This window comes from Macaca thibetana, chromosome 10 (genome assembly GCF_024542745.1).
Source record: "Macaca thibetana thibetana isolate TM-01 chromosome 10, ASM2454274v1, whole genome shotgun sequence".
In the NCBI taxonomy this organism is placed as follows: Eukaryota; Metazoa; Chordata; class Mammalia; order Primates; family Cercopithecidae; genus Macaca; species Macaca thibetana.
Genome location: NC_065587.1, coordinates 67,913,665 through 67,935,820, shown reverse-complemented (window position 1 = coordinate 67,935,820; position 22,156 = coordinate 67,913,665). Strand labels below are relative to the sequence as shown.

General features: G+C 52.5%; 2 protein-coding genes across 2 annotated transcripts in view; one reads left to right on the top strand and one right to left on the bottom strand.

The window, feature by feature from the left end:
• Positions 1 to 15,193, top strand: part of XKR7 (XK related 7) — a 32,977-nt gene extending 17,784 nt beyond the window's left edge. The window contains exons 2-3 of the mRNA XM_050807419.1: positions 6,883 to 7,085; positions 8,311 to 15,193. Of these exons, the coding sequence (XP_050663376.1) occupies positions 6,883 to 7,085; positions 8,311 to 9,263 (1,156 nt within the window). The 3' untranslated portion in view covers positions 9,264 to 15,193. The remainder of the gene's footprint in view (positions 1 to 6,882; positions 7,086 to 8,310) is intronic.
• Positions 1 to 22,156, bottom strand: part of DUSP15 (dual specificity phosphatase 15) — a 746,139-nt gene that overhangs the window by 126,928 nt on the left and 597,055 nt on the right. The window lies entirely within an intron of this gene.

Here is a 22,156-nt window from a genome sequence, read left to right as displayed (position 1 = left end):
CCTTATCTTTTTCCCCTCCTGCCCATTAGAGAGCAGCCCCCAAACTCTGGGGGACTGGCGGACACTGGAAAGTTGCTGTGGGGAGGGTAGGATGGGCCTGGGGAGAAGGGAATGAGCTCCTATTCATTTATCGATGCTGCAATCTGTTCACAGAGGCAGTGAGGTTCAGAAGAGACAGGTTTTTAGATCCCTGACAGGAGGGATTTCATACTCTAGCTTCTACTCTCCTCACCAGGCATGGCCTTTTTGCTCTCACCCCCACCCCAAGCAGTATACACTCTGCTCTTCCAGTTTCTTCCCGGACAAGCTTCTTCTCTGAGCACAAGACTGGGGGTCAGTAAATTAGATTCCAAACAGACAGAGGGCCTCTGTTTCCTCATCTATAAAATGGGGACAGCAGAAGTTGCCTGTTAGGTTAACAGCACGAACCGCAGTGTCTGGCTCACTTCAGGCCTCACGCAGTTCAAGCCTGAGAGCTGTTAGAGAAAGCAAGGCCTAACCGGGCTAGAGGGGCATCAGGGAGTGCATCCTGTTGGAAGAAGGACAGGAATGAGTCAGCGAGGGCAGGAGGAGCCTGTGAGGTGTCCTGGCTCTTGGCAACTTCAAGGAGAGAAACCCCAGAGCCCTGTAAGGTCAGGAGGGAGGTCCCTGCCCTCATGGATTCACAGTGGGAGAATGGAAAATAAATAAATAAATGGTGATTTCATAGTGTAGGTTAAGGAGAAAATAATACAGGGGGGTGTGGTAGACTAGAGTGAGTTGGCAAGGGTGGCCTGGGAGGCCTCTCTGAGAAGGTGTGAACTGATGAGGAGCCAGCCACGGGAGGATCTGGGAAAGGGGTGTTCCAGGCAGAGCAAGTGCAGACGTCCTGAGCCAGGGATGAGTCTGGCTGAGTTTTAGGATCCCCCCAGCGCATCTGGAGTGTCAGGAACAAGTGGGACAGTGGTTTGAGATGAGGTGAGAGAAACAGGCAGGGCCAGATGGTTTAGGGCCTGCACGCCGAGGGGAGAAGCGTGGGTTTGATTCCAAGTGTGATGGGAGGCCCTTGGAAGGCTTTGCGAAGGGGAATGACATGATCTGACAGGTTTTAAAAATATCCCGCTGGTTGCCATGTGGAGAATGGACTGTAGGGAGGCAGGAGTGGATTCAGGCAGCCCACATGGAAGGCTGACGTGGTCACCCAGGCAAGATGACTGTGGCCTGCACAGGTGGTAGCAGAGGAGACATGGACAGACTGGGGATTTTGTTGTTTTTTAGCGACAGGGTCTTGCTCTGTCACTCAGGCTGGAGTGCAATGGTGCAGTCATGGCTGACTGCAGCCTCGAACTCCTGGACTCAAACAATCCTCCTGCCTTAGCCTCCCGAGTAGCTGGGACTACAGGCACACGCCACCACACTGACCAATTTTTAAATTTTTTGTAGAGATGGGGTTTCTCTGTGATGCCCAGGCTGGTCTTGAACTCCTGGGCTCAAGTGGTCCTCCCGCCTCAGCCTCCCAAAATGTTGGGATTCCAGGCATGAGCCACCATACCTGGCCTGGGGATAATTTTGGAGAAGATCAGATGTGCACCACCCCCAATCTGGATTCCCTTCCCTGAGGTGGGGTGTTCTTCTCTTGGGTGAAGATCAGCTTCTTTCAACTTCATTTCAAATAGAGCGGGATGTGGGATAGGGTGGACTTCCTGGAGGAGGTTTCAAGAGAGGTTGCTTCCAGAGGCCCCTGCCCAGTGTATGCTACTCCCTCTATGGATACCCTTTACAGTTTATAAACTATTTTGAAACTCACTGCGTGTGTGTGTGTGTGTGCGTGTGCGTGTGTGCGTGTGCGTGTGTGTGTGCGTGTGTGCATGCGTGTGTGCGTGCGTGCGTGTGTGTGTGCGTGTGTGCGTGCGTGTGTGTGCGTGCATGTGTGTGTGCGTGTGTGTGTGTGTGCGTGCGTGTGTGTGTGCGTGTGTGTGCGCGTGTGTGTGCGTGCATGTGTGTGCACGTGTGTGTGTGTGTGTGCATGTGTGTGTGTGCGTGTGTGTGTGTGCGTGTGTGTGTGTGTGTGTAGACAGGGACTCACTGTGTTGCCCAAACTGGTCTCGAACTCCCTGGTTCAAGAGATCCACCCACCTCAGCCTCCCAAAGTGCTGGGATTACAGGCATGAGCCACTGCACCCTGCCCCCTCACTCATTTAATGCTCACAACAAGGAGGAAAATAAAGCTCAGAGAAGTGGAGAGACTACCCAAGGTCACACAGCGGGTCTGAGACAGAGATGGGAATCAAACCCACATGCCAGCCATTGCTACCTTTCCTCCCTCATCCTTACCCCAGTGGCTATGTATAGGCAGAATGGCAAGTGCCATTCCCATTTTAGAGAAGGGAAACTGAGGGCCGGGGAAATGAGGTTGCATGTCCTGGGCAGGACTGTTTTAAGACCTTTGTGGGCACCACATCTATCAAGCATATTAAAATGCAGCTACATCAAACAACCCATGTAAATTATATATGACCAGATAAAAGCCAAACTGTAGTTGACTGGCTGACATCATGTTCTGTTTTGCAGACGTTTAATTAAACATTTATTAATTTTGATTCTGTAGTTTTTCCCTGTGTTTTGGAGCCAATTTTTTTTCAGGCTTCAAACATTTTCCTAGGCCCATGAAAATCTCACAGGCCCTTGGCAGAAAGCTTTTTGTGCTGGCTGGAGGGAACAGCCACGGTTTTGGTCCTGTTGCCAAAAGAGGCACAGCAAGGCAGAACCCAGGCCTTTTATCCCCAGACCACAGTGTGGCCTTTCCACACTCCCCATTGACCCCACATTCCTGGGACTCAGAGGCTTCCTCTTTTCTCTTCCTCCATCGCTGCTCCTGCCCACGGTGGCCCTGGGCTGTGTGAGCCCTTTGTCTGTGGTTAGCTGGGAGCTGGCAGAGGAAGGGGCAGGAGTGGGCAGGGAGGTGGGCAGGCGGCCCATCAGGTAGTGATGGATGCTGGCTGGGGGCCAGGGCCTCTCTCATGCTGACCCGGGCCCGGAAACAGATGGTCTTCCAGCCTGAGAGAAACTTCCAGGGTGTCACCTTCCCCCAACTCCCCAGGCCCCTTCACATTGGACCAGCTGGTCTATCCTTCCTAGTCAAAGCCAGAGCCACAGGAAGGGGAAGGGAATGTGGTGGCAGGGGGGATGGAGGCTAGAAAAGACAGCACAGGCCCTCAGAAGTTCCAGGGGCCATCTTGGTTTCTCCCCCAGCCCCCACCTCTGGTCATCTCCAGATCTCTCTCTGCCCCTCCTCTATCCCCTGCCTTAGCTCAGCCCTGTAATTTCAGACCTGGACCAAAACCCATCCTCTCCTGGCTTTCCTCCAAGCCAGCCTCCACAGCAAGCTTTCTAAGCCACCGAGCCAATCTCATCACCCCTGATTCTGGGATGGCATTCAGATAGAGAATAAAATCTGAACTCTTTAGCCCAGAATTTGATGCCCTTCACAATTCTAGTCTCCTTATGCCCCTGCCCATTAAAACCCCCTGTCCAGGCCCAGCAAACCTCTGGCTATTCCCCTAAAAGGCCAAATTCTTTCAGGCCTCTGAGCCTTTGCTTCAGCTGATTCTTCCGCCTGGAATGACCTTCCATCTCCTGTGTGCCTTCAAATGCCAACCCATGCTTTAAAACTGAGACCAGGCCGGGCGTGGTGGCTCACGCCTGTAATCCCAGCACTTTGGGAGGCCAAGGCGGGCGGATCACCTAAGGTCGGGAGTTTGAGACAAGCCTGACCAAAATGGAGAAACCCTGTCTCTACTAAAAATACAACATTAGCCAGGCATGGTGGCGCATGCCTGTAATCCCAGCTACTCGGGAGGCTGAGGCAGGAGAATCACTTGAACCCCAGAAGCAGAGATTGTGGTGGGCCGAGATTGTGCCACTGCACTGCAGCCTGGGCAACAAGAGCGAAACTGTCTGAAAACAAAACAAAACAAAACAAAAACAAACAAAAAAACTGAGATCAAATGTTTCTTCCCTTCAAGGCATCTTGTAGCATTATTTCACCTCCTATCTTGTCTCTCTTCCATGGGACTGGGAGATACATAAGGGCACACAGCCTGGCACAGAGCAGGTGGTCAAAATCCACCTGCTACATGAATGAATCATTCTGGCTGCAGGGATCCTTATGTGTGGGGTAAGCAGGAGTCCAGAAAAGGGAAGATACAGGGAGACAAATTTCTGCTTATCAGAAGAAACACAATCCAGCCCTGGAGCTGCTCAGAAGCTGAGGTCCCTGTCCTGGGGAGCGTGTCAGCAGTGGGTATAGATGCACCATGCTGAGGTCCCTGTCCTGGGGAGTGTGTCAGCAGTGGGTATAGATGCACCAGGCTGAGGTCCTTGTCCTGGGGAGCGTGTCAGCAGTGGGTATAGATGCACCAGGCTGGAAATGGCTGAAGGAATCCCAGCAAGGCACAGGAGAGTTGGTCAGAGGGGGCTTTGCATTTCCAGAGTCAGCTTCTGAGGGAACAGCCCCCTTCCCCATCCTGGCTGCCAATCCTGCCATTTGTTATGTTGACAGTGTGTTTATGTCATAGACTGATGCCAGGATGACCCAGGGATGGGGAGGAGGGTCCTAAATGGGATGTTCCTGGCCACATTTTGCAGAGTCCCAGAATATTCACTCTGAAAGGATCTCCAGAGTCATCAAACTCATCCCTTTCATTGGCAGATGGAGAAACTGAGGCCTAGAGAGGGCCACACAGCTGGTAAGACCAGTATACTCATTTGAGGAAACTTGGTATCAGCTGGCCCCACATCCAGGGAGCACTGTGACTTCCTCCATTGGGCTGTGAATAGAGTGAGTCCCCTGGTTCCCAAACAACATCCTGGAAGTGCCAGCACTTCACCCTGGGAATAGATCCCAAATCCCTGGCTCCCCAGTTTCAGATCCAGGCAGCGGGTCACAGAATCTGTGTAAGGGTTACCCCTCCACACATACACACATGCACACACCACCCCCAGTTTCCTGGGAAAGCCACTTTTGGAAGAGTCCTCTGGTTTGCACCAAAGGGTGTGCCTGTCCCGTGAATCAGAGAGTTTGGGGAGCTGGCAGGGGTGGGGGTTGCTGGGAAGGTGGCAGGGTCTGTAGCTGCAGGAGTGGAGCTTCTGGGCAAGGAACCAGGGCAGAGGGGAAATCAGACCCAGAGATCTGTGTGGATAGGTCCCCTCTCACCTTACATAGGCACTGTGCACTTCATAATGTGCAAAGTTTCTTTTCATTCATTTAATCCTCACCGCCACTTTGGGAGGGATTAACTAGGGCTCAGAGAGGGTCTTGCTCAAGATCACACGTAAATTAGAAGCCAAGTCAGGGATTGATCTCAGGACTTCAGAGTCCCCTTCTATACCCTTATAGGGTTACTAGAGTTCCATTCAGTTCAACAAGCTTGCAGTCGTGCACACTTTCATTCATTCAGCCCACATAGATTAAGCACCTACTGTGTGCTAAGAATTGAGGATGCAGCAGTTAGCAAGCCAGCCTAGTCATTCTCCAGGTACTCATAGCATGGGGGTGATGCGCACATAACCAGGCAGTTACAACGCACTGTGACAAGTGCTGGCAGATTAGACGGAAGCCTGGGAGAGACCTTTACCCTAGATGAAAGGTAGTCAGCCGAAGCTTTATGGACAAAATTGTGTTCAAAAGCTGAGCCTGGGGAAAAAAACAAGAGTCATCCTGGGTTGGGGCCAGGATGGGGTTAGGGGATAGGGCAGGGTGTTTTAGGGAGAGGAAACAATAGGTAAAATTCCTCAGCAAGAAGGGAGAACATTGTGAGCTCTGGCTCTGTGACCTGTGCAAAGCGGCCATGAACAGCCGTAGAGTTTGTTGGGAGAAGTGGCATGAGAGGAAGCAACGGTTTCAGATGCCAAGCCGAAGTGGCTGTGAGCACCTTCCTTGCACCCTGGGGTGAGAGCTGGGCACTGAGCGGTGAGGATCTCACCTCAGCTGGGCACTGAGAAGGGAACAGGCCAGGGATCTGCTGGTGGCAACAGAACTGGGGCTGGCACCAGGCAGTAGGGACTATTCCTGGAAGGAACCTATGTGAGCAAAACTTTTTATGGTTTACAGTCAGAGGCAGTGTTGCCTCATGGTTAGAGTGCCGGCCCTGAGGCCAGAATGACTGGGTTTGAGTCCTGGTTTTACTGTGTCCTAGCTGTGTGACCTTGGATAAATGACATACCTCTCTGGGTCTCAGTTTGCTCACCTACAAAGTGGGGATTGGGCCGTGTGCGGTGGCTCATGCCTGTAATCCCAGCACCCTGGGAGGCCAAAGCAGGATGATCGCTTGAGGCGAGGCCAGGAGTTCAAGACCAGCCTGGGCAATATAGCCAGAAAAAAACATTTAAAAATTAGCCTGGTGTAGTGGTACATGGCTGTAGTCCCAGCTACTTAGGAGGCTGAGTCGGGAAGGTTCCTTGAGCCCAGGAGTTTGAAGTTGCTGTGAGCTAAGATGGCACCACTGCACTCCAGCCTGGGTGACAGAATGAGACTCCATCTCTAAAAATAAAACAAAATAAGGGACGGGTAACAGGGCTATTGTAAGCTCAGCACACTCCAAGGTGTCAGTAACCCTGTAAAGAAAGCACGCCCCAACCCGTTATAGGAACAATGGCGATGCTGCTGTTGTATTTAAGGCTTTACTTAGTACCAGTCCTTTCTCTAAGCTCATGAGTCCATTCAGTACTCTTCAACGGCAGCCTCATAAAGCGATCCTTTCGAAATGCCCATTTCACAGCTGAGGAAACAGGCTCAGCGTAGGGAGTGACTTGCCCCCCGTCGCCTGTGGGCGGGTCGGGGCGGGTGGGACAGAGCGAGAGGAACGAGCGCGCGGGAGCCTGAGCACCGCGTCCTTCCCGCAGGTACCTGCGCGCCCTGTACCTGGGGCTGCAGAGCCGCTGGCGCGGGGAGCAGCTGCGGCGCCACTTCTACTGGCGGATGCTGTTCGAGAGCGCCGACGTGAGCATGCTGCGCCTGCTGGAGACCTTCCTGCGCAGCGCGCCGCAGCTAGTGCTGCAGCTCAGCCTGCTGGTGCACCGCGGTGGCGCGCCGGACCTGCTGCCGGGTGAGCCCGCCCCTTCACCCTCCGCGCCTGGGACCGCCCCACCGGGCCTTTCTCCCTGCTTCAGGCTCCCTGGGGATGCCCTGTGCGCTTCCCCACCCCAGCCCAGGGCTCACTCAGTCAGGGTTTACGGAGGCCTGCCCCTTCTACCTCACCACCCTCCAGGTCTCTCGAGACCGCCGCATCCCCTTCGATGGCCCACTTACACTCAGAGTGAGGAGGGACCTGGCCGACACCCATCAAGCCCCCTGGGCTCTCCCGCTCTCCTCCCTTCCCCGTTGCCAGAGCCAACCAAACCCCATCTCCCATCCAAACACCTAGACCCTCTGGGGAATCCCCTGCCCACTTCGTTCCCTAACCTGATCCCGGCCTGCATCTCCTGGGGACCCCCTGCCTCATAGACCTGGCCAATCACCATCAGTTTCCAGAGAGCCTACTTCACTGGGGGGCCCCGGGAGGGTCCTCCCAGCCCTAGTCCTGGCACTCATCCCCTCATCCTCCCTAAGGCCCTGTTAATTTCCCACCTTGCCCCTTCCATAATGACAGACCAGGCCAAGCCCCTCAATATCAGAGAAAAATCGCATCCCCCTGTCTCCCTGAAGCACTCCATGCTCTCCCCACCCAGTCCCTGCCCAATCCATCCTCAGTGTCCCAAAAGACTATCACCACCCCTCAGGGCCCTGGAGATCCCTTGCCCAGATACTGGATCCCAATCACAACGCTTCCCACCTTGGGTCTCCCCGCCCCTGCCCCTCAGCTCTGCTCAGCTCAGCTCTAGATATTCCTCTCCATGCCCGGCCTCCTACTGGTGGCCCTCGACTTCTAATGGTCCCCTCCTGGCTGCTCCACACCCTAATCATGACCTCCTCTTCACCTCCTCTTCCACTCCCAGCGTCCTGGACCCTCATTTTCCACCCTCCCACCAAGACCCCTGAACCCTAACAGCCCCATACCACAGTCCTAGATGGAGGCCAAAGCCCCATCTTCATCTCCCTTTATGCTCCCACCCTGCAGAAGTACCCAGTCCCGTGCACCCTCACCACGCCTCATCATGGCTCTTGAAGCTCCCCACCTCCCAGACCTTCCCCACACCCCTGCTGGTCCATAGCCCCTTTCCTCACACCTTTTCGAAACCCGGCTCCTGTCCCAGAACCCTCCGCCTCTCCCCAGACCCCAACCCGAGCCTGCCCCTAACCCAGCCCACCCCGCCCCTGCCCTGTCTCCACAGCCCTCTCCACCTCTGCCTCCCTCGTGTCTCTGGCCTGGACACTGGCCTCCTACCAGAAGGTGCTGCGGGACTCGCGGGACGACAAGCGGCCGCTGTCCTACAAGGGCGCCGTGGCCCAGGTGCTGTGGCACCTGTTCACCATTGCCGCCCGCAGCCTGGCCTTCGCGCTCTTCGCCAGCGTCTACAAGCTCTACTTTGGCATCTTCATCGTGGCCCACTGGTGCGTCATGACCTTCTGGGTCATCCAAGGGGAGACGGACTTCTGCATGTCCAAGTGGGAGGAGATCATCTACAACATGGTGGTGGGTATCATCTACATCTTCTGCTGGTTCAACGTCAAGGAGGGCCGTAGCCGACACCGCATGACCCTCTACCACTGCATCGTCCTGCTGGAGAACGCTGCACTCACCGGCTTCTGGTACTCCAACCGCAACTTCTCAACCGACTTCTACTCCCTCATCATGGTCTGCGTGGTGGCCTCCAGCTTTGCGCTGGGCATATTCTTCATGTGTGTCTACTACTGTCTCCTGCACCCCAACGGGCCCATGCTGGGTTCCCAGGCACCTGGTTGCATCTTTCGTGAGGCCTCAGAGCCCTGTGGCCCACCCGCTGACGCCATCACGAGTCCCCCCAGGTCCCTGCCAAGGACTACAGGTGCTGAGCGGGATGGGGCCTCGGCAGGAGAGCGTGCAGGAACCCCCACCCCACCTGTCTTCCAGGTGCGGCCTGGCTTGCCTCCCACACCAGTGGCCCGCACCTCCCGGACAGAGGGGCCTGTCATCCGGATTGACTTGCCTCGCAAGAAGTACCCTGCGTGGGATGCTCATTTTATTGACCGCCGGCTCCGGAAGACCATCCTGGCACTGGAGTACTCCTCACCTGCCACGCCCCGGTTGCAGTACCGGAGTGTGGGGACCACCCAGGAGCTGCTGGAGTATGAGACCACAGTGTAGGCTGCAGTGTCCCCGCACAAAAGGGACAGGCTTGGCTGATCCCACATCGGCCACAGTGTTGAGCCCGGAATTTCAGGGCCACCAGGCTAAGGGGGAGTGGATCTGTTGGTTCAAGAGTAGAGCAGCCCCACTTTTGGGTTCTTTCAGGGGACGGGGCAGCCTTGCAGAGGCCCCAGCCCTGGGCCCCGTTTTCAGCCTTGTGGCCCATTCCCTAAATTCCCCTGACCCAGGGCCTGGGGAATCATCTGGTGCTACACTTTTCGAGCTGCCCTGCTTTCATGGGGCCTCCACACCTCTCCCCTGCCTGGTGTTGCCCATATGTTGCCCCTGCTGGACTTGCCAGAGAAAGGGCACTGTCTGGGGTCCATGACCTAGACCCTGTGCCCCTCCGGGATTGTGGAGAGTGGGCTGCCTCTGTGGTGGCAAAAGACCTCTGAGAAGGATGGAGGAGGCCGTGGAAGGGATGGGGTGAGTTTGGAGCATCGTGTGGATAGGGATGGCATGGCTCCTGTAGCATCTGGGGCCTGGAGCCAGGGCAAGAGGGAGTTGAAGAAGGGAGTTAGGGTGGGGCAGGGTGTTGGGGTGGGGAGCTGGCAGTGCTGGAGATGGACAGGAGAAAGAACTGTGGGGGTCTAGGCTGGCAGAAGCATGGAGGGGTGGAAGACTTGGGGGAGGGGAACCTGCAATCCAGAGCATAGCGAACAAGAATGAACTCCTCAAGAGATGTCTCTTGTGGTGGGCTCTGTGAAGGATGAAGTTCCACATGCCTCGGGTGAAATATTTGAAGGAGCCATTCTTTGTTCTAGATGAGTACCTGGAATGTGGCTTCTAGATACAGGTCTTCAGCAGAGCAGATAAGATGTCTGGAAAGATCTCTGGGCTCAAGTGCAGCTGAGGTTTTAGCACATTTATCAGAGGAACTGATCCAGAAGCACGCTTAGTTCTAGATTGAGTTCTAGAGTGCTAGGCTGATCAAATGTCCCAGGGAGCCACTCTGATCTGTGTATTCTACTGTGATGGGGGAGGACACTGGAGCCCCGCTGCTCTGCTGTGGGGGATTCTAGCACCTGTCATGGTGGTGGGGGAGAAGGGGTTCTAGAGCCCAGTGTGAATGGAATTTTCTAGGAATGGGTGCTCTGATTCTAGACTTCTGGGGCTTATGGGAGCTCTAGGCCCCTGTTACCTTGGTCCATAGCCATCTTTCTAAAAGGAAATTGTCCTCAGAACCCCTGAGACATTTCAGCTGCCAACTGGTTCCCAGCTGGAAAAAAAATAGCTTTGGGGACGTGACATGAATCCTGGCTCTCAGCCACCCTGCAAATGGGGCTCCCTGGGGCGACATCTGGGAAACTGACTTGTTTTGCCTTAGATCTGATGACTCCCCAGGACCTGTGGTCTATTCCCATGGCCTGAACATCCTGGTGTGCCCAGGGGACTCACTCAAGGCCCCTCCTCCCACCTAGGACAGCCAGTGCTGGACTGAGGGGGTGTATGGGAGAGGAGAAGTAGGCAGTTCCATGGGGTGAGGAGACAGAGCCTCTAGCAGAGCTGGGAACCCTGCCCCCCTCCACACACACATACACACAGACATACACACACTCCCACAGCAACTTAGGTGTGATCAGTGGGAGAGGACAGCAGGGGATGTTAAGGACAGATGCAAACCTGATCCTGGAGTGAGGTGGGCCATGAGAATCCTAGACTATGCAAATTAGAAGGGTGCTTAGACCTCCCTGGTTCAGCCTTTCTTGGGTTACAGATGGGAAACTGAGGCCCAGAGTGGCAGCTACTCTCTCAAGGTCCCAGACTCTGGGCTGCCCATCAAAAGGTGATGGGTAATGATGAATTGCTGGGGATGCAGGGTGACCCCAAAGGCAGAGAGGGCCAGACTGCCCACATACACACAAGCACAATCACAACCATGATACAAGTCACCCTCCCCACCAGCACACAGGCCAAGATGGTGTGTGCATCATCCCTCCTGCCAACACAGCAAGAGTGCTTTTCCTTCTTTCTGCTGCTAAGCACCCTCAGGAACCAGGCCTCAAGGGTGATGGGAGCTGGAAGAAGCCCAAGGCTGACCCAGGCCCGCTCTGTTGGACTCATCCATCCTGCTTGTTCTCTGCCCAAATCCATCTTCGGAGACTGAATTCACACACAAAGCCTTTGTGAGATGGGAGCTTTGAGGATGCAGACCCAGAACCAGAAACAGGCTATTTCTCCAGGGCCGACTTTGTGCCAGGAATTTTCACCCCATGTCGTTTCACTCACACTCTCCTCTGGTCATGACATCCCTGCAAGAGAGGCATTATCAACCCATCTTACAGATGAGGAAACTGAGGCCCAGAGAGGTAGCATGAGGGCCACCCTTGGCAAGTTGTTCTCCTCCCCAGTATCCCAGAATGGCCCATCTGGCTGCTGCCTTCTAGAGGAAAAGTCCTAGCTGGGGTCCTTTACACTCCAGGAGATTCCCAAGGTGCAGGGATGTGCTGGCAGGGCTTGGCATGGTCTGAGGCTCACAGGGAAGCCATGGCCACATTTTTGGATTTTACTCCACCCCTACTCCCCACCTCTTATCAACCCCACACACCCTTCCCTCAGGGCCTCTGCCTGCAGGGACATCTGGGCACAGAAATGGCCACAGTCAAAGGGCCCGGGGAGAGGGCTACAGGCACCTTCTCCTGCTTCTTACCCTCAGAAGAGTCTCAGCCCTTTAAGGACTCTCCACCCAGGAGCTCGGGACCAGGCCTGAGGCCCCCTGCTCCACTGGCTCTTCCCTTCATTTCATTGGGATAGAGGAGTCAGATGAGGGAGGGGTCCATCCCCTTAGAGCTGTTGTTTTGTTTTTCTGTGACACAATCTACCTCAGCCGGTCTGTCCCCTGGCAGAACTGACCCCCCTGGTCCTCTGCCCCCTGTCCCCTGACCCCCACCCCAGTCTAGATGCTCAGTCCTTCCCAGTCCTTCCCACCCTCCCAGGGTCCTTGCAGCCCAGAGGGTCCCTGAGGGTCCCTTAAGCCACCTGCCCTCCACATACATTAGACAGGAGAAAGTGAGACCCAGAGAGGACCAAGGACTCACCAAAGGCCACACAGGAAGTCAGTGGCAGTTAGGATTTCCCTGGGGATGAGAGGTAGTTGGGTGCATCTTGATTTTGCCAGGAACAGAAGAGAACAGGATACTTTGGGTACCAAATACGGCAGACCCTGCCTTCAGTTACCTCTGACCCCAGGAGACCAGTGTCCCCATTTCCAGGGCAGACTTCTGTCTCCCTGTTTTCTTAGAACGACCCCCAGGCTGTTGACTGTGTTCCCCAAACCTCTGCAGGCACCACGCCCCCATCACGGCACCTCCTGGCACTGATGTGACGTGTGTCTTGTAACTGTCACCCCAGCTGAACAGCACAGACCTCCCCACTCCCCCAGAGGGCTCCCCAACAAGGGGGCCTTATTTGATCCCCTCCTGTCATCTGCCTCATTCTTGTGTCTCCCCAAAATCTGCCTTACCCCCAGTCAGCTCCCTGCTACACCTGTGTCCCACAGAGGCATGTCACCCATGAGAGTCGGGGCAGGCAGAGGGCAGGAAACGTGAGACCTGGGGAAAGTCCAGGTCTCTGGATAAGGGCTGAGGGGCTGGGAATATTCAGGGAAGGTCTTGCTTGCAGCCAACACCCTCCTAAGTACTCAAGTTCTGCAGGTTCTTCCCTTGGAATTCATCTGGGCCTGGAGTCCACAGAAGCCTCGGACAGTAGGGAGAAGGTTTTCTGGGACAAGGGCTTCATGCGATGCAAACTCAAATGCCTCGACATAATGAAAATAAGAGTAATGGAGACAATAGGGAGTGGTGGGGACTCTGGCAAACAGGAGAGTGACTGTGTGCCCTGCCTGTAGGAACTAAAATTCAAATGTTTGGGAAACTGCAGGCCGCTCATATTTAGCCCACGTGCCACCAGTTTGAGACTTACGGTTCAAAATGTTGAGAAGGTTCTAGAGTGTCCTGCAGAGTCTCGAAACCCCTCAGGGGAAGTCAGGGACAGAGGCTGTGGCTCCCTCTGAGACTTTGCTAGTCCAACCCTAAATCCCCATCACCTGGCTATCTGAGAACTGAGCCCACTGCCCTCTCAGCTGAAAAGGGAGTCTGGGGGTCCACAGGGTCCCTGGTTTGGGAATCATCATTTGATAAGGGCTACAGGCCCTCCAGTGCCTCAGGTTAGGGGCTGCTGGAGTCTTTTCCAGCTTGGGGGCCACTGGTTAGGAGGAATTGACATTGGGTTGCAGGGGAGTCCAGGTGCAGGATATGGACTGAAAGCCAGGACCCAACTGCCCCATTCTGTGCTGGCCCCTGCCACTTTTGGCACCTGTCTCCCTCCCAGTTCAAGCTGTGGTGGGGCCTGCTGTAGAGGTTGGTAGGGGGAGCTGTCAGTTTATGTTTTAAAGTGCTTTGCAGTGTCTCAATGGAAGGGACTGAGTGGGTGCCAAGCCGCATGGGCAGTAGTGGGGTTGGGGTCTGAGTCCCCCTTCCCAACCACAGAGGCTTCTGAGACCCAGGGCTGGGGAGGAAAGGGTCTGCAATGTGCCGTTCTGGTTGGGGAGAGGATAGGACATTTCTGGGTCCTTGGCTGCTGCTGATAGAGGTATGGGGAGGAAGGACTCTGGAGCGGGAGATGTGGGAGTGGAAAAGGAAGGCCCTGTTCAAGCCTGGCCTGGTTTCTGGAGACAGAAAACTCCCCAGGGGACAGAGAGGTTACCCCTTGTGCTGGGCTTCTGCCACCCTTCCCTTCTCTGGAGGAGGAGGCTGCCCTCTCCTCAGCAACCCTGGCCTTTATTCTATGCATAACCGCTGCAAGAGCACCCCCGGGCCAGGCTGAAGGGGTGGGGGTCCCAGGGCACCTGCAATAATCTCAGAATGGAGGGTACCCTAGGACAAAGAAGGGGTACAGAGGCGCCAGGGGGTAAAAGACGATTCCTCCATCTCTCTCTCACCCAAACTCCCCCAGATCGAATCCGACCCTTTTCTGCCTGGTCTCCATTAAGCTAAACCACTGAACTTGTAGGGGCCTCATATAAACACAGCCCCCAGCCCCCCTGCTTTCCAAACCCATCATGAAATAGCTGGAAGGGATCTGAACCGTTCCCATAGCTCCCTCATTATTTTCTTCCCTGAGGATCCTGTGGTTTGGAAGATTTTTCTCCCAAACCAGCCTCATTTCTTGAAGAAGAATTCATTTTCCCACATTAAATTAACTCAAACTGAGCTTCTGATTGCAGATAAATGCTTCCAAGGCCTCAAGTCAACTTCTAGGGCTTGAAGGTGGGGGAATATTTGTATTTTATTGAGTTGCTTAATACAAAATTCCTAAAAGCACTCGTGGGCACCCATTCCTGCTTTCACAGGCCCTGAGGGTCTGGGACCCCATGTTAGGAATCAATGGTTTAGACATCCAGCATCCTATTTTACTGAAGGGGCAAGCCCAGTGATGGGAGATGGCCAGCCCAAGGTCATACAGTAAGTTGGTGGCAGGGTGAGACCAGAACCCAGTTCTTTTGAGGGTCCCACCAGAATACCCCCAGCCCTGATCCTCCCCTCCATGCCCCTGGAACTGTAGGAATCACTAGCCATGCCTGAGGGGCTAATCTCCCTCTGTCAGCACAATTCCGAGTGATTCTTCCCCTACCTGTCGTCTCTTCCTCCCTAACGGGCCCTCACCCCTGTCCTCTTCTGTTTCCTTTCCCTGGTCCCACCTCCTGGTATTTACTACATCTGTGCCATCCTCCATCCCCTGACCCCCATTCACCCTCCGTGCTTCCCCCAGGAGGGGGAGGGGGCCCCAAGCTGGGGCCTCTTTACTGAGACTCTTTTGTACACCACGAACTTTTTGTATATTTTTAATTTTGCTGCAACATGAGATATTAAAAGTCATTTCAGTACGTGCTGCTTGTGTCCTATTGTTTTGGCTGTTCTGGGCCAGGGGAAGGAGATGAGGAAAGAGGGATGGGTAGGGTACCACCTGCCACAATCTCTGTGGCTTAAGAGAGAAAGGGGCTGGGAGAGGGTGGGACATTACACAACGTCTCCTGTTTATTGACAGCGTCTCAATCGATCAACTAGAATCCTAAGGACAAAAGTTCTACAGATTTTCTCCAAGTTCATTTTACAGATAAAGTGGGTGGGGGGAGATAAAGATGGGGATACTTGTCAGAGATCACAGAATGAGTCTATGACAAAATCAGGACCCAGACTGAAGTTCCTACCTCCACTACAACCAATACTTATTGAGAACCTACCAGGTGCCAGGCAGTTCTAGGCATAGTGAACAAGAAAGATATAAAACAGGCAAGGTCCCTGCCCTCAAGGAGCTTACATCCTATCCTAGGGGGTGTTGCCTCTTAGAGGGCCTCTGTCTCCAGGCCTTCCATCCTAATCCAGTGGTTCTCAAACTTCAAAGTGCATGAGAATCACTTGGAGAAGAGGGGATATGTTTCAAATGCATATTTCCGCCTCCATAATCAGGGAGTAGGTAGAACATGCCTGGAAATCTGCATTAAGTTCTTCAGGTGTGTTTAAAGAACATGGCTGGGAATCCTGCATTCTGGTGCAAGCGGATCTGAGGACCTGACCTTGCAGATCTTTTTTTTTTTTTTCCAGAAACAGAGTCTCACTCTGTCACCTAGGCTGGAGTGCAGTGATGCAATCATAGCTCACTGCAGCCTTGTACTCCTGGGCTCAAGCAATCCTTTTGCCTTAGCCTCCTGAGTAGCTAGGACTGCAGGCACATGCTACCATGCCCAGCTAATTTTTAAAACATTATTATAGAAATGAGGGTCTCCCTATGTTGTCCAGGCTGGTCTCGAACTCGTAGCCTCAAGCAATCCTCCAGCCTTGGCCTCCCAAAGTGGTGGGATTACAGATGTGAGCCACTGCACCCAGCCAAGGACCACTACTTCAATGTACCCTCCATAAATCTGATCATGGCATTTCCTTGCTTCAGAACCTCCCATGGCTCCCCAGTGCCTTCAGGATAAAGGTCAAACTCTTCTGTCAGATTCTGACTTTTTAGAAACTGGGCCTAAAACCACCTCGAGTCTCATCTCTGACATACCCCACCTGGCTCCCATAGCCTCTCCAAACCACTCATCTTCCTGTTTCCGTAAGACTCTCCTGATTGCCATCCAACAGGCTTTCTCACCATGCTTTCATGCAGGTGGAGCCCCAGTTCTTCCAGGATCCCCCTCCAAAGTGCCCAGGGAATGTAACCCTGACCTGGCCCCAGGAGGCAAATCATGATTGACCAAAGACAGTGGTTTCCAAACTGTGGTCTCCAGACTAGTAGCACCAGGGAACTTGTTATAAACGCAGTTTCTCAGGTCTCAGACCTACTAAATCAGCCACCGTGTGGACGGGGCACAGCAATCTATTTGACAGGCCTTCTGGGTGATTCTGATGTATGCCTACATTTGAGGACCATTGGTCTAAGATAATTCCCTTGACCAGGGATTGATGGGGGCAGGGGCATGTGACCCAATTCTGGTGAGGTAGGGACTGCTAAGTGTCCCCCAGTATCCATGTTCCTCCTTTTCTCTAAAGAGTTTTTAGCTAGGCACATAGCCACTCAGAATAAAAGACTACATTTCCCAGCCTCCTTTGCAGCTAGGCTCCGCTATGAACCAAGTTCTGGCCAAGGAGAAATTTGTGCTACTTACATCACTTTAAAGAGACAGATCATGTTTTCTGCTTTGTTGACCCTACTGGCTGGACTGCAGCTGGGTGGAGAGAGCCATCTTGCAGTTGATAGCAGAACCACTGCTTGGTGGAGCAACAAAATAGGAGACATCAAGGTCTGGGACCCAGGGGGCTGCCACACCCACCCTTGACTATTGCCTGAAGAAGAGAGAAACTCTCCTGTTTAGGTCCGTTATTCGGTCTTTGACTCAGCCGAAAAAAGTCCTGGCAAATGCATCTGACCCCTGGGTTCTTAAGGGAAGTCTTCTGAAGATTCCTGGGAAAGGTTTTGCTCCATGAAAAAAAGACACACAAGAAGGGGAAACCCTTGGCCTTATCTCGGGATGGCATCATGTGCCACTCCCAAGGCCACTGCAGCCACCTTGCCAGGTGCGTGAGTCTGCTCGGGCTGCCATAACAAAATACCACAGACCAGGCAGCTTAAACAACAGAAATTTATTTCCTGACAGTTCTGGAGGCTGGAAGTCCAAGATCAAGGCATTGGCAGAGTTGGTTTTGTTACAGGAAAGGGGTCCCCATCCAGACCCCAAGAGATGATTCTTGTATCTCACACGAGAAGGAATTCAGGGTGAGTCCATACAGTACAGTGAAAGCAAGTTTATTAAGAAAGTAGAGGAATAAAAGAACAGCTACTCCATGTGCAGAACAGCCCAAAGGCTGCTGGTTGCCCATTTTTATGGTTATTTCTTGATGATATGCTAAACAAGGGGTGGATTATTCATGTCTCCCCTTTTTAGACCATATAGGGTAACTTCCTGATGTTGCCATGGCATTTGTAAACTGTCATGTTGCTGGTGGGAGTGTAGCAGTGAGGACGACCAGAGGTCAGTCTTGTGGCCATCTTGGTTTTGGTGGGATTTAGCCGACTTGTTTACTGCAACTGTTTTATCAGCAAGGTCTTTACGACCTGTATCTTGAGCTGACCTCCTATCTCATCCTGCGACTTAGAATGCCTTAACTGTCTGGAAATGCAGCCCAGTAGGTCTCAGCCTCACTCTACCTAGCTTCTATTCAAGATGGAGTTGCTCCGGTTCAAACACCTCTGACAATTTCTCCTGAGGCCTCTCTCCATGGCTTGCAGACAGCTGTCTGTCTTCCCACTGTGTTCTCACACGGTCTTTCCCTGTGCACAAGTGACCGTGCTGTCTTGGTGTGTCCAAATTTCCTTTTTTTTTTTTTCATTGGAGATGGAGTCTCATTCTGTCACCCAGACTGGGGTGCAGTGGCGCGATCGCAGCTCACTGCAACCTCCACCTCCCAGGTTCAAGCGATTCTCCTGCCTCAGCCTCCCGAGTAGCTGGGATTACAGGCGTGTGCCACCACACCCAGCTAATTTTGTATATTTAGTAGAGATGGGGTTTCACCATGTTAGCCAGGCTGATCTTGAACTCCCGACCTCAGGTGATCCGCCTGCCTTGGTCTCCCAAAGTGCTGGGATTACAGATGCAAATTTCCTCTTCATATAAGGACACCAGGGAGATTGGAGTAACATCCACCCTAACTGCCTCATTTTAATTTCATCACCTCTTTAAAGACCCTGTCTTCAAATACTGTTACATTCTGAGGTCCTGGGGGTTACGGCTTCAACAAATAAATTGGAGGGACACAATAACACCAGCAAAGTAAAAAATATAAAGGAATTTGATGCTAGTGTTGAGCTGCTCAAATAACCTGAAAGCACTCATTATTGGACTTGTTTTAAGAGAGAATAAATGTTCCTTCTTGTCTAAGCCACCTTTGGCAGGGTTGTCTGTTCCTTGCAGGCAGAACTCTGGCACTGTGTTTGCTCAAGCTGTTCCCTCTGCCCAGAGTAACCTTCCTTCCATTCACCTTTCAAGGTTTGGCTTAAATGCCACCGGCCTGGGGAATGGCTCCTGATTCTGCCTTCCCCCAAACAAGTTGCTGGCCTGATACCAGAGTTCTTGGCTTGTGTGTCTTTGTCTCTAACCAGATCCCGGTCAACATGTGCACTGACCACCTGCTGCTACTTTCCCCACTCCTGCCTGTGGCAGGCATTGATAATCAATCCCTTCTTCCTGCTGGGAGTAGATCCAGTTTTTATAATCCTCTACGCAGCCCTCAGGCAGCCCCTGCCAATCAACTGGAGGTGGCTCAAAAGAGATGAATCCTATCTGCCACAACTGTTAAGTCTTTGAGAGCAGGGACTTTGTTTTGCTCATCTCTTCTTTGATTCACAAGCTAATTTTAATAATACGTTATCATTGTGCACTTCTGTTCTCATTCAATCCCTGCAGCAGCCTTCCAAGGCAGGTACTGCCATTTTCCTGCTTTTGACACGTGAGGGCTCTGAGGTGCTAAGAGATGAGGTAATGTGTTCAAGGTCATATACATTTGAGCCTACGTCCACCATCTCCAACCACTTCCGCTGACATTTACTAAGCACTTCATCTGTTATGGCTCTGCAGGGAGCACTGCAGGGAATACAGAGATAGTTTTCTAATTTTAGTAGCATGCAAAACACTTATCGCCCTATCTGAGATTCCCAGCAGTTCAGCGATGTTTGGAGCTAGTCCAGGAATAATACAAGCTTCCATTTTATAGACAGGGAAATTGAGGCCCAGAGAGAGGAAAAGGCTTGCAAAAGCCAGTCATAGAGATGCCAGAGCAAGAGACCACATCTCTCATGCCCTGCTGCTGCTCCAAGGGTGGGAATTCTGGGCTGGCTCAAGGGGTTAAGTTGGAGCTTTCATGTCCAGAGCAGAGTCAGGAATTGGCTAGCACACCCTGGCCTCTTCCTGTTCGCCTGGCAGGCTGAGTGGAGATCTCACTTCCTGTACTGGGAGGTGACCGGCAGGATGCAGGGGAGCAGGAGGGAGTGGCTGTGAGAGCCAGCACTAAGCAGCCTGGGCCATTTCCCCTCCAAGGGAGGGGAAGGAAAAGGAAGGGCTAGTGGCTAGGATCTCCTGTAGCTCTCACACCCAGAAGCAGTGGGGAGCTCTGATCCTCCCTCCAAGGCACTGACCCTGAACACCAGGCTTTCAGAAAAAGTCTTTCAGTAGAATCCAATGCATTGGTACTTTACGGTTTCCAACTGCTCTTCCATCCATGGCCTGTGTCTTTCTGGCCACAGCTCTGACGAGCAGAGCAGGGCTTTGGGAAATTATTGTTCCCATTGGAAAGATAAGAAAGCTGAGGCCAAGAGAAGTTACAATAAGCAACCTGGACCAGGTCATATATAGCAAATCAGTTCCAGAGCTTAGGTCTCCAGAACCCAGGTGTCGCTGCAAGGTGTGAATGGGCCACTCAGAACCTTTCCATCTGTCCTGGGTGGGGCATGCAGAATGCATAGGTCCTAGAGGTAAGGAACGCTAGGCTCAGATCTGAACCAGCCAGAAATCCCAGCTCCTCCTCTCATTCACCATGTGACCTCCTTGAACCAGGCTCTGCACTTCAGCCTCAGTTTTAAAAATCTGTGTAATAGGTACTATCATGGTACTCAACACTGCGAGGAGTAAGATAAAATATGTAAAGTGTTCAGCACAGAGCCACAAAGGGGACCTTGCCTCTCTAATATACTTCCAACAGAGTAAAACAGCTCAAGACCCTATGAATATGGTCAGAATAAAAATGGAGTCACTAATGTTAAGAAAACCTTGACAAATAGAGCTGGGGAAGGCCATAGAGGATTTTCATGCTTGCAAAACAAATAAGACTGATGACAAAACAGATAATAACAAAGACTGATTACACAAAAGACTACAAAAATCACAACCTTGCACAAAGGCCATCGAAACCTTGCACAAAAAATACTTCCACAAGGACATCTGCCCAGCAACTGCTTGTCCAACTTTAGACTGGCGTCATGCTTGCTCTTGATCTTGGTAGTCAAGGATAATTAGTTCAAAAACAACAACATAATCCTTATTTTTTTCTTTTAAAAATTTTTGTCTTCCCCCACCTCCCTGAAAGTGCACATCACTTACTATGGCATATAGGTAATTCCCACTGCAATGCTTAATGCCTAAATGAAATTTCTTTTTTTTTTTTTTTTTTTGAGACAGAATCTCGCTCTGTCGCCCAGGCTGGAGTGCAGTGACCAGATCTCAGCTCACTGCAAGCTCCGCCTCCCAGGTTTACGCCATTCTCCTGCCTCAGCCTCCCAAGTAGCTGGGACTACAGGTGCCCGCCACCTCGCCCGGCTAGTTTTTTGTATTTTTTTTTAGTAGAGACGGGGTTTCACCGTGTTAGCCAGGATGGTCTCGATCTCCTGACCTCGTGATCCGCCCGTCTCGGCCTCCCAAAGTGCTGGGATTACAGGATTGAGCCACCGCGCCCGGCCCCTAAGTGAAATTTCTTTTAGAGAGTCTCTGTTTGTTCTTTAACTTGACAACTGCTAGGCAGGTAAACAGTTAATATTTACTGAGCACTTTTTAAAAAAAAATTTTTTTTGAGATGGAGTCTTGCTCTTTTTGAGATGGAGTCTCAGCCAGTCACCAAGGCTGGAGTACAGTGTCGCGATCTCAGCTCACTGCAACCTCCACCTCCCAGGTTCAAGCGATTCTCCTGCCTCAGCCTCCCGAGCAGCTGGGATTACAGGTGTGTGCCACCATGCCTGGCTAATTTTTGTATTTTTAGTAGAGACGGGGTTTCACCACGTTGGCCAGGCTGGTCTCGAACTCCTGACCTCAGGTGATCCGCCCGCCTCAGCCTCCCAAAGTGCTGGGATTACAGGCGTGAGCCACAGCGCCCGGCCTTACTGAGTACTTAATATGTGCCAGAAGTTCTTCTAGGTGCATTTAATCCCCACAAGGTCACTATGAGGTTAAACTAGTATTATGCTCATTTTAAAGATGGGAAAACTGAGGCACTGGTGGTTAAGAGACTTCCCAAAGGTCATAACCCTAGTAAGTGCCAAAGCCAGGATTCAAACTCAAGCAGCCTATCTTCAAAGCCCACGCATACTGCCTCCCTTCAGAGTAACGATTAATTTTTAAAAATCATAACTTGCTTGGCTACAATACTCTCTATAAGACACTTTCCACCGACTCTTTCATTTCTCACCACAGCAGTCTAGGGAGGGAGGCAGTGTTTACTTCCAACTATGGAGGGCAGGGGAAACAGGCTGTGAAAGGGGGAACCGACTTGCCTTGCCAAGGTCACACAACAAGGTCAGTGGCAGAAGTAGGGCTGGAA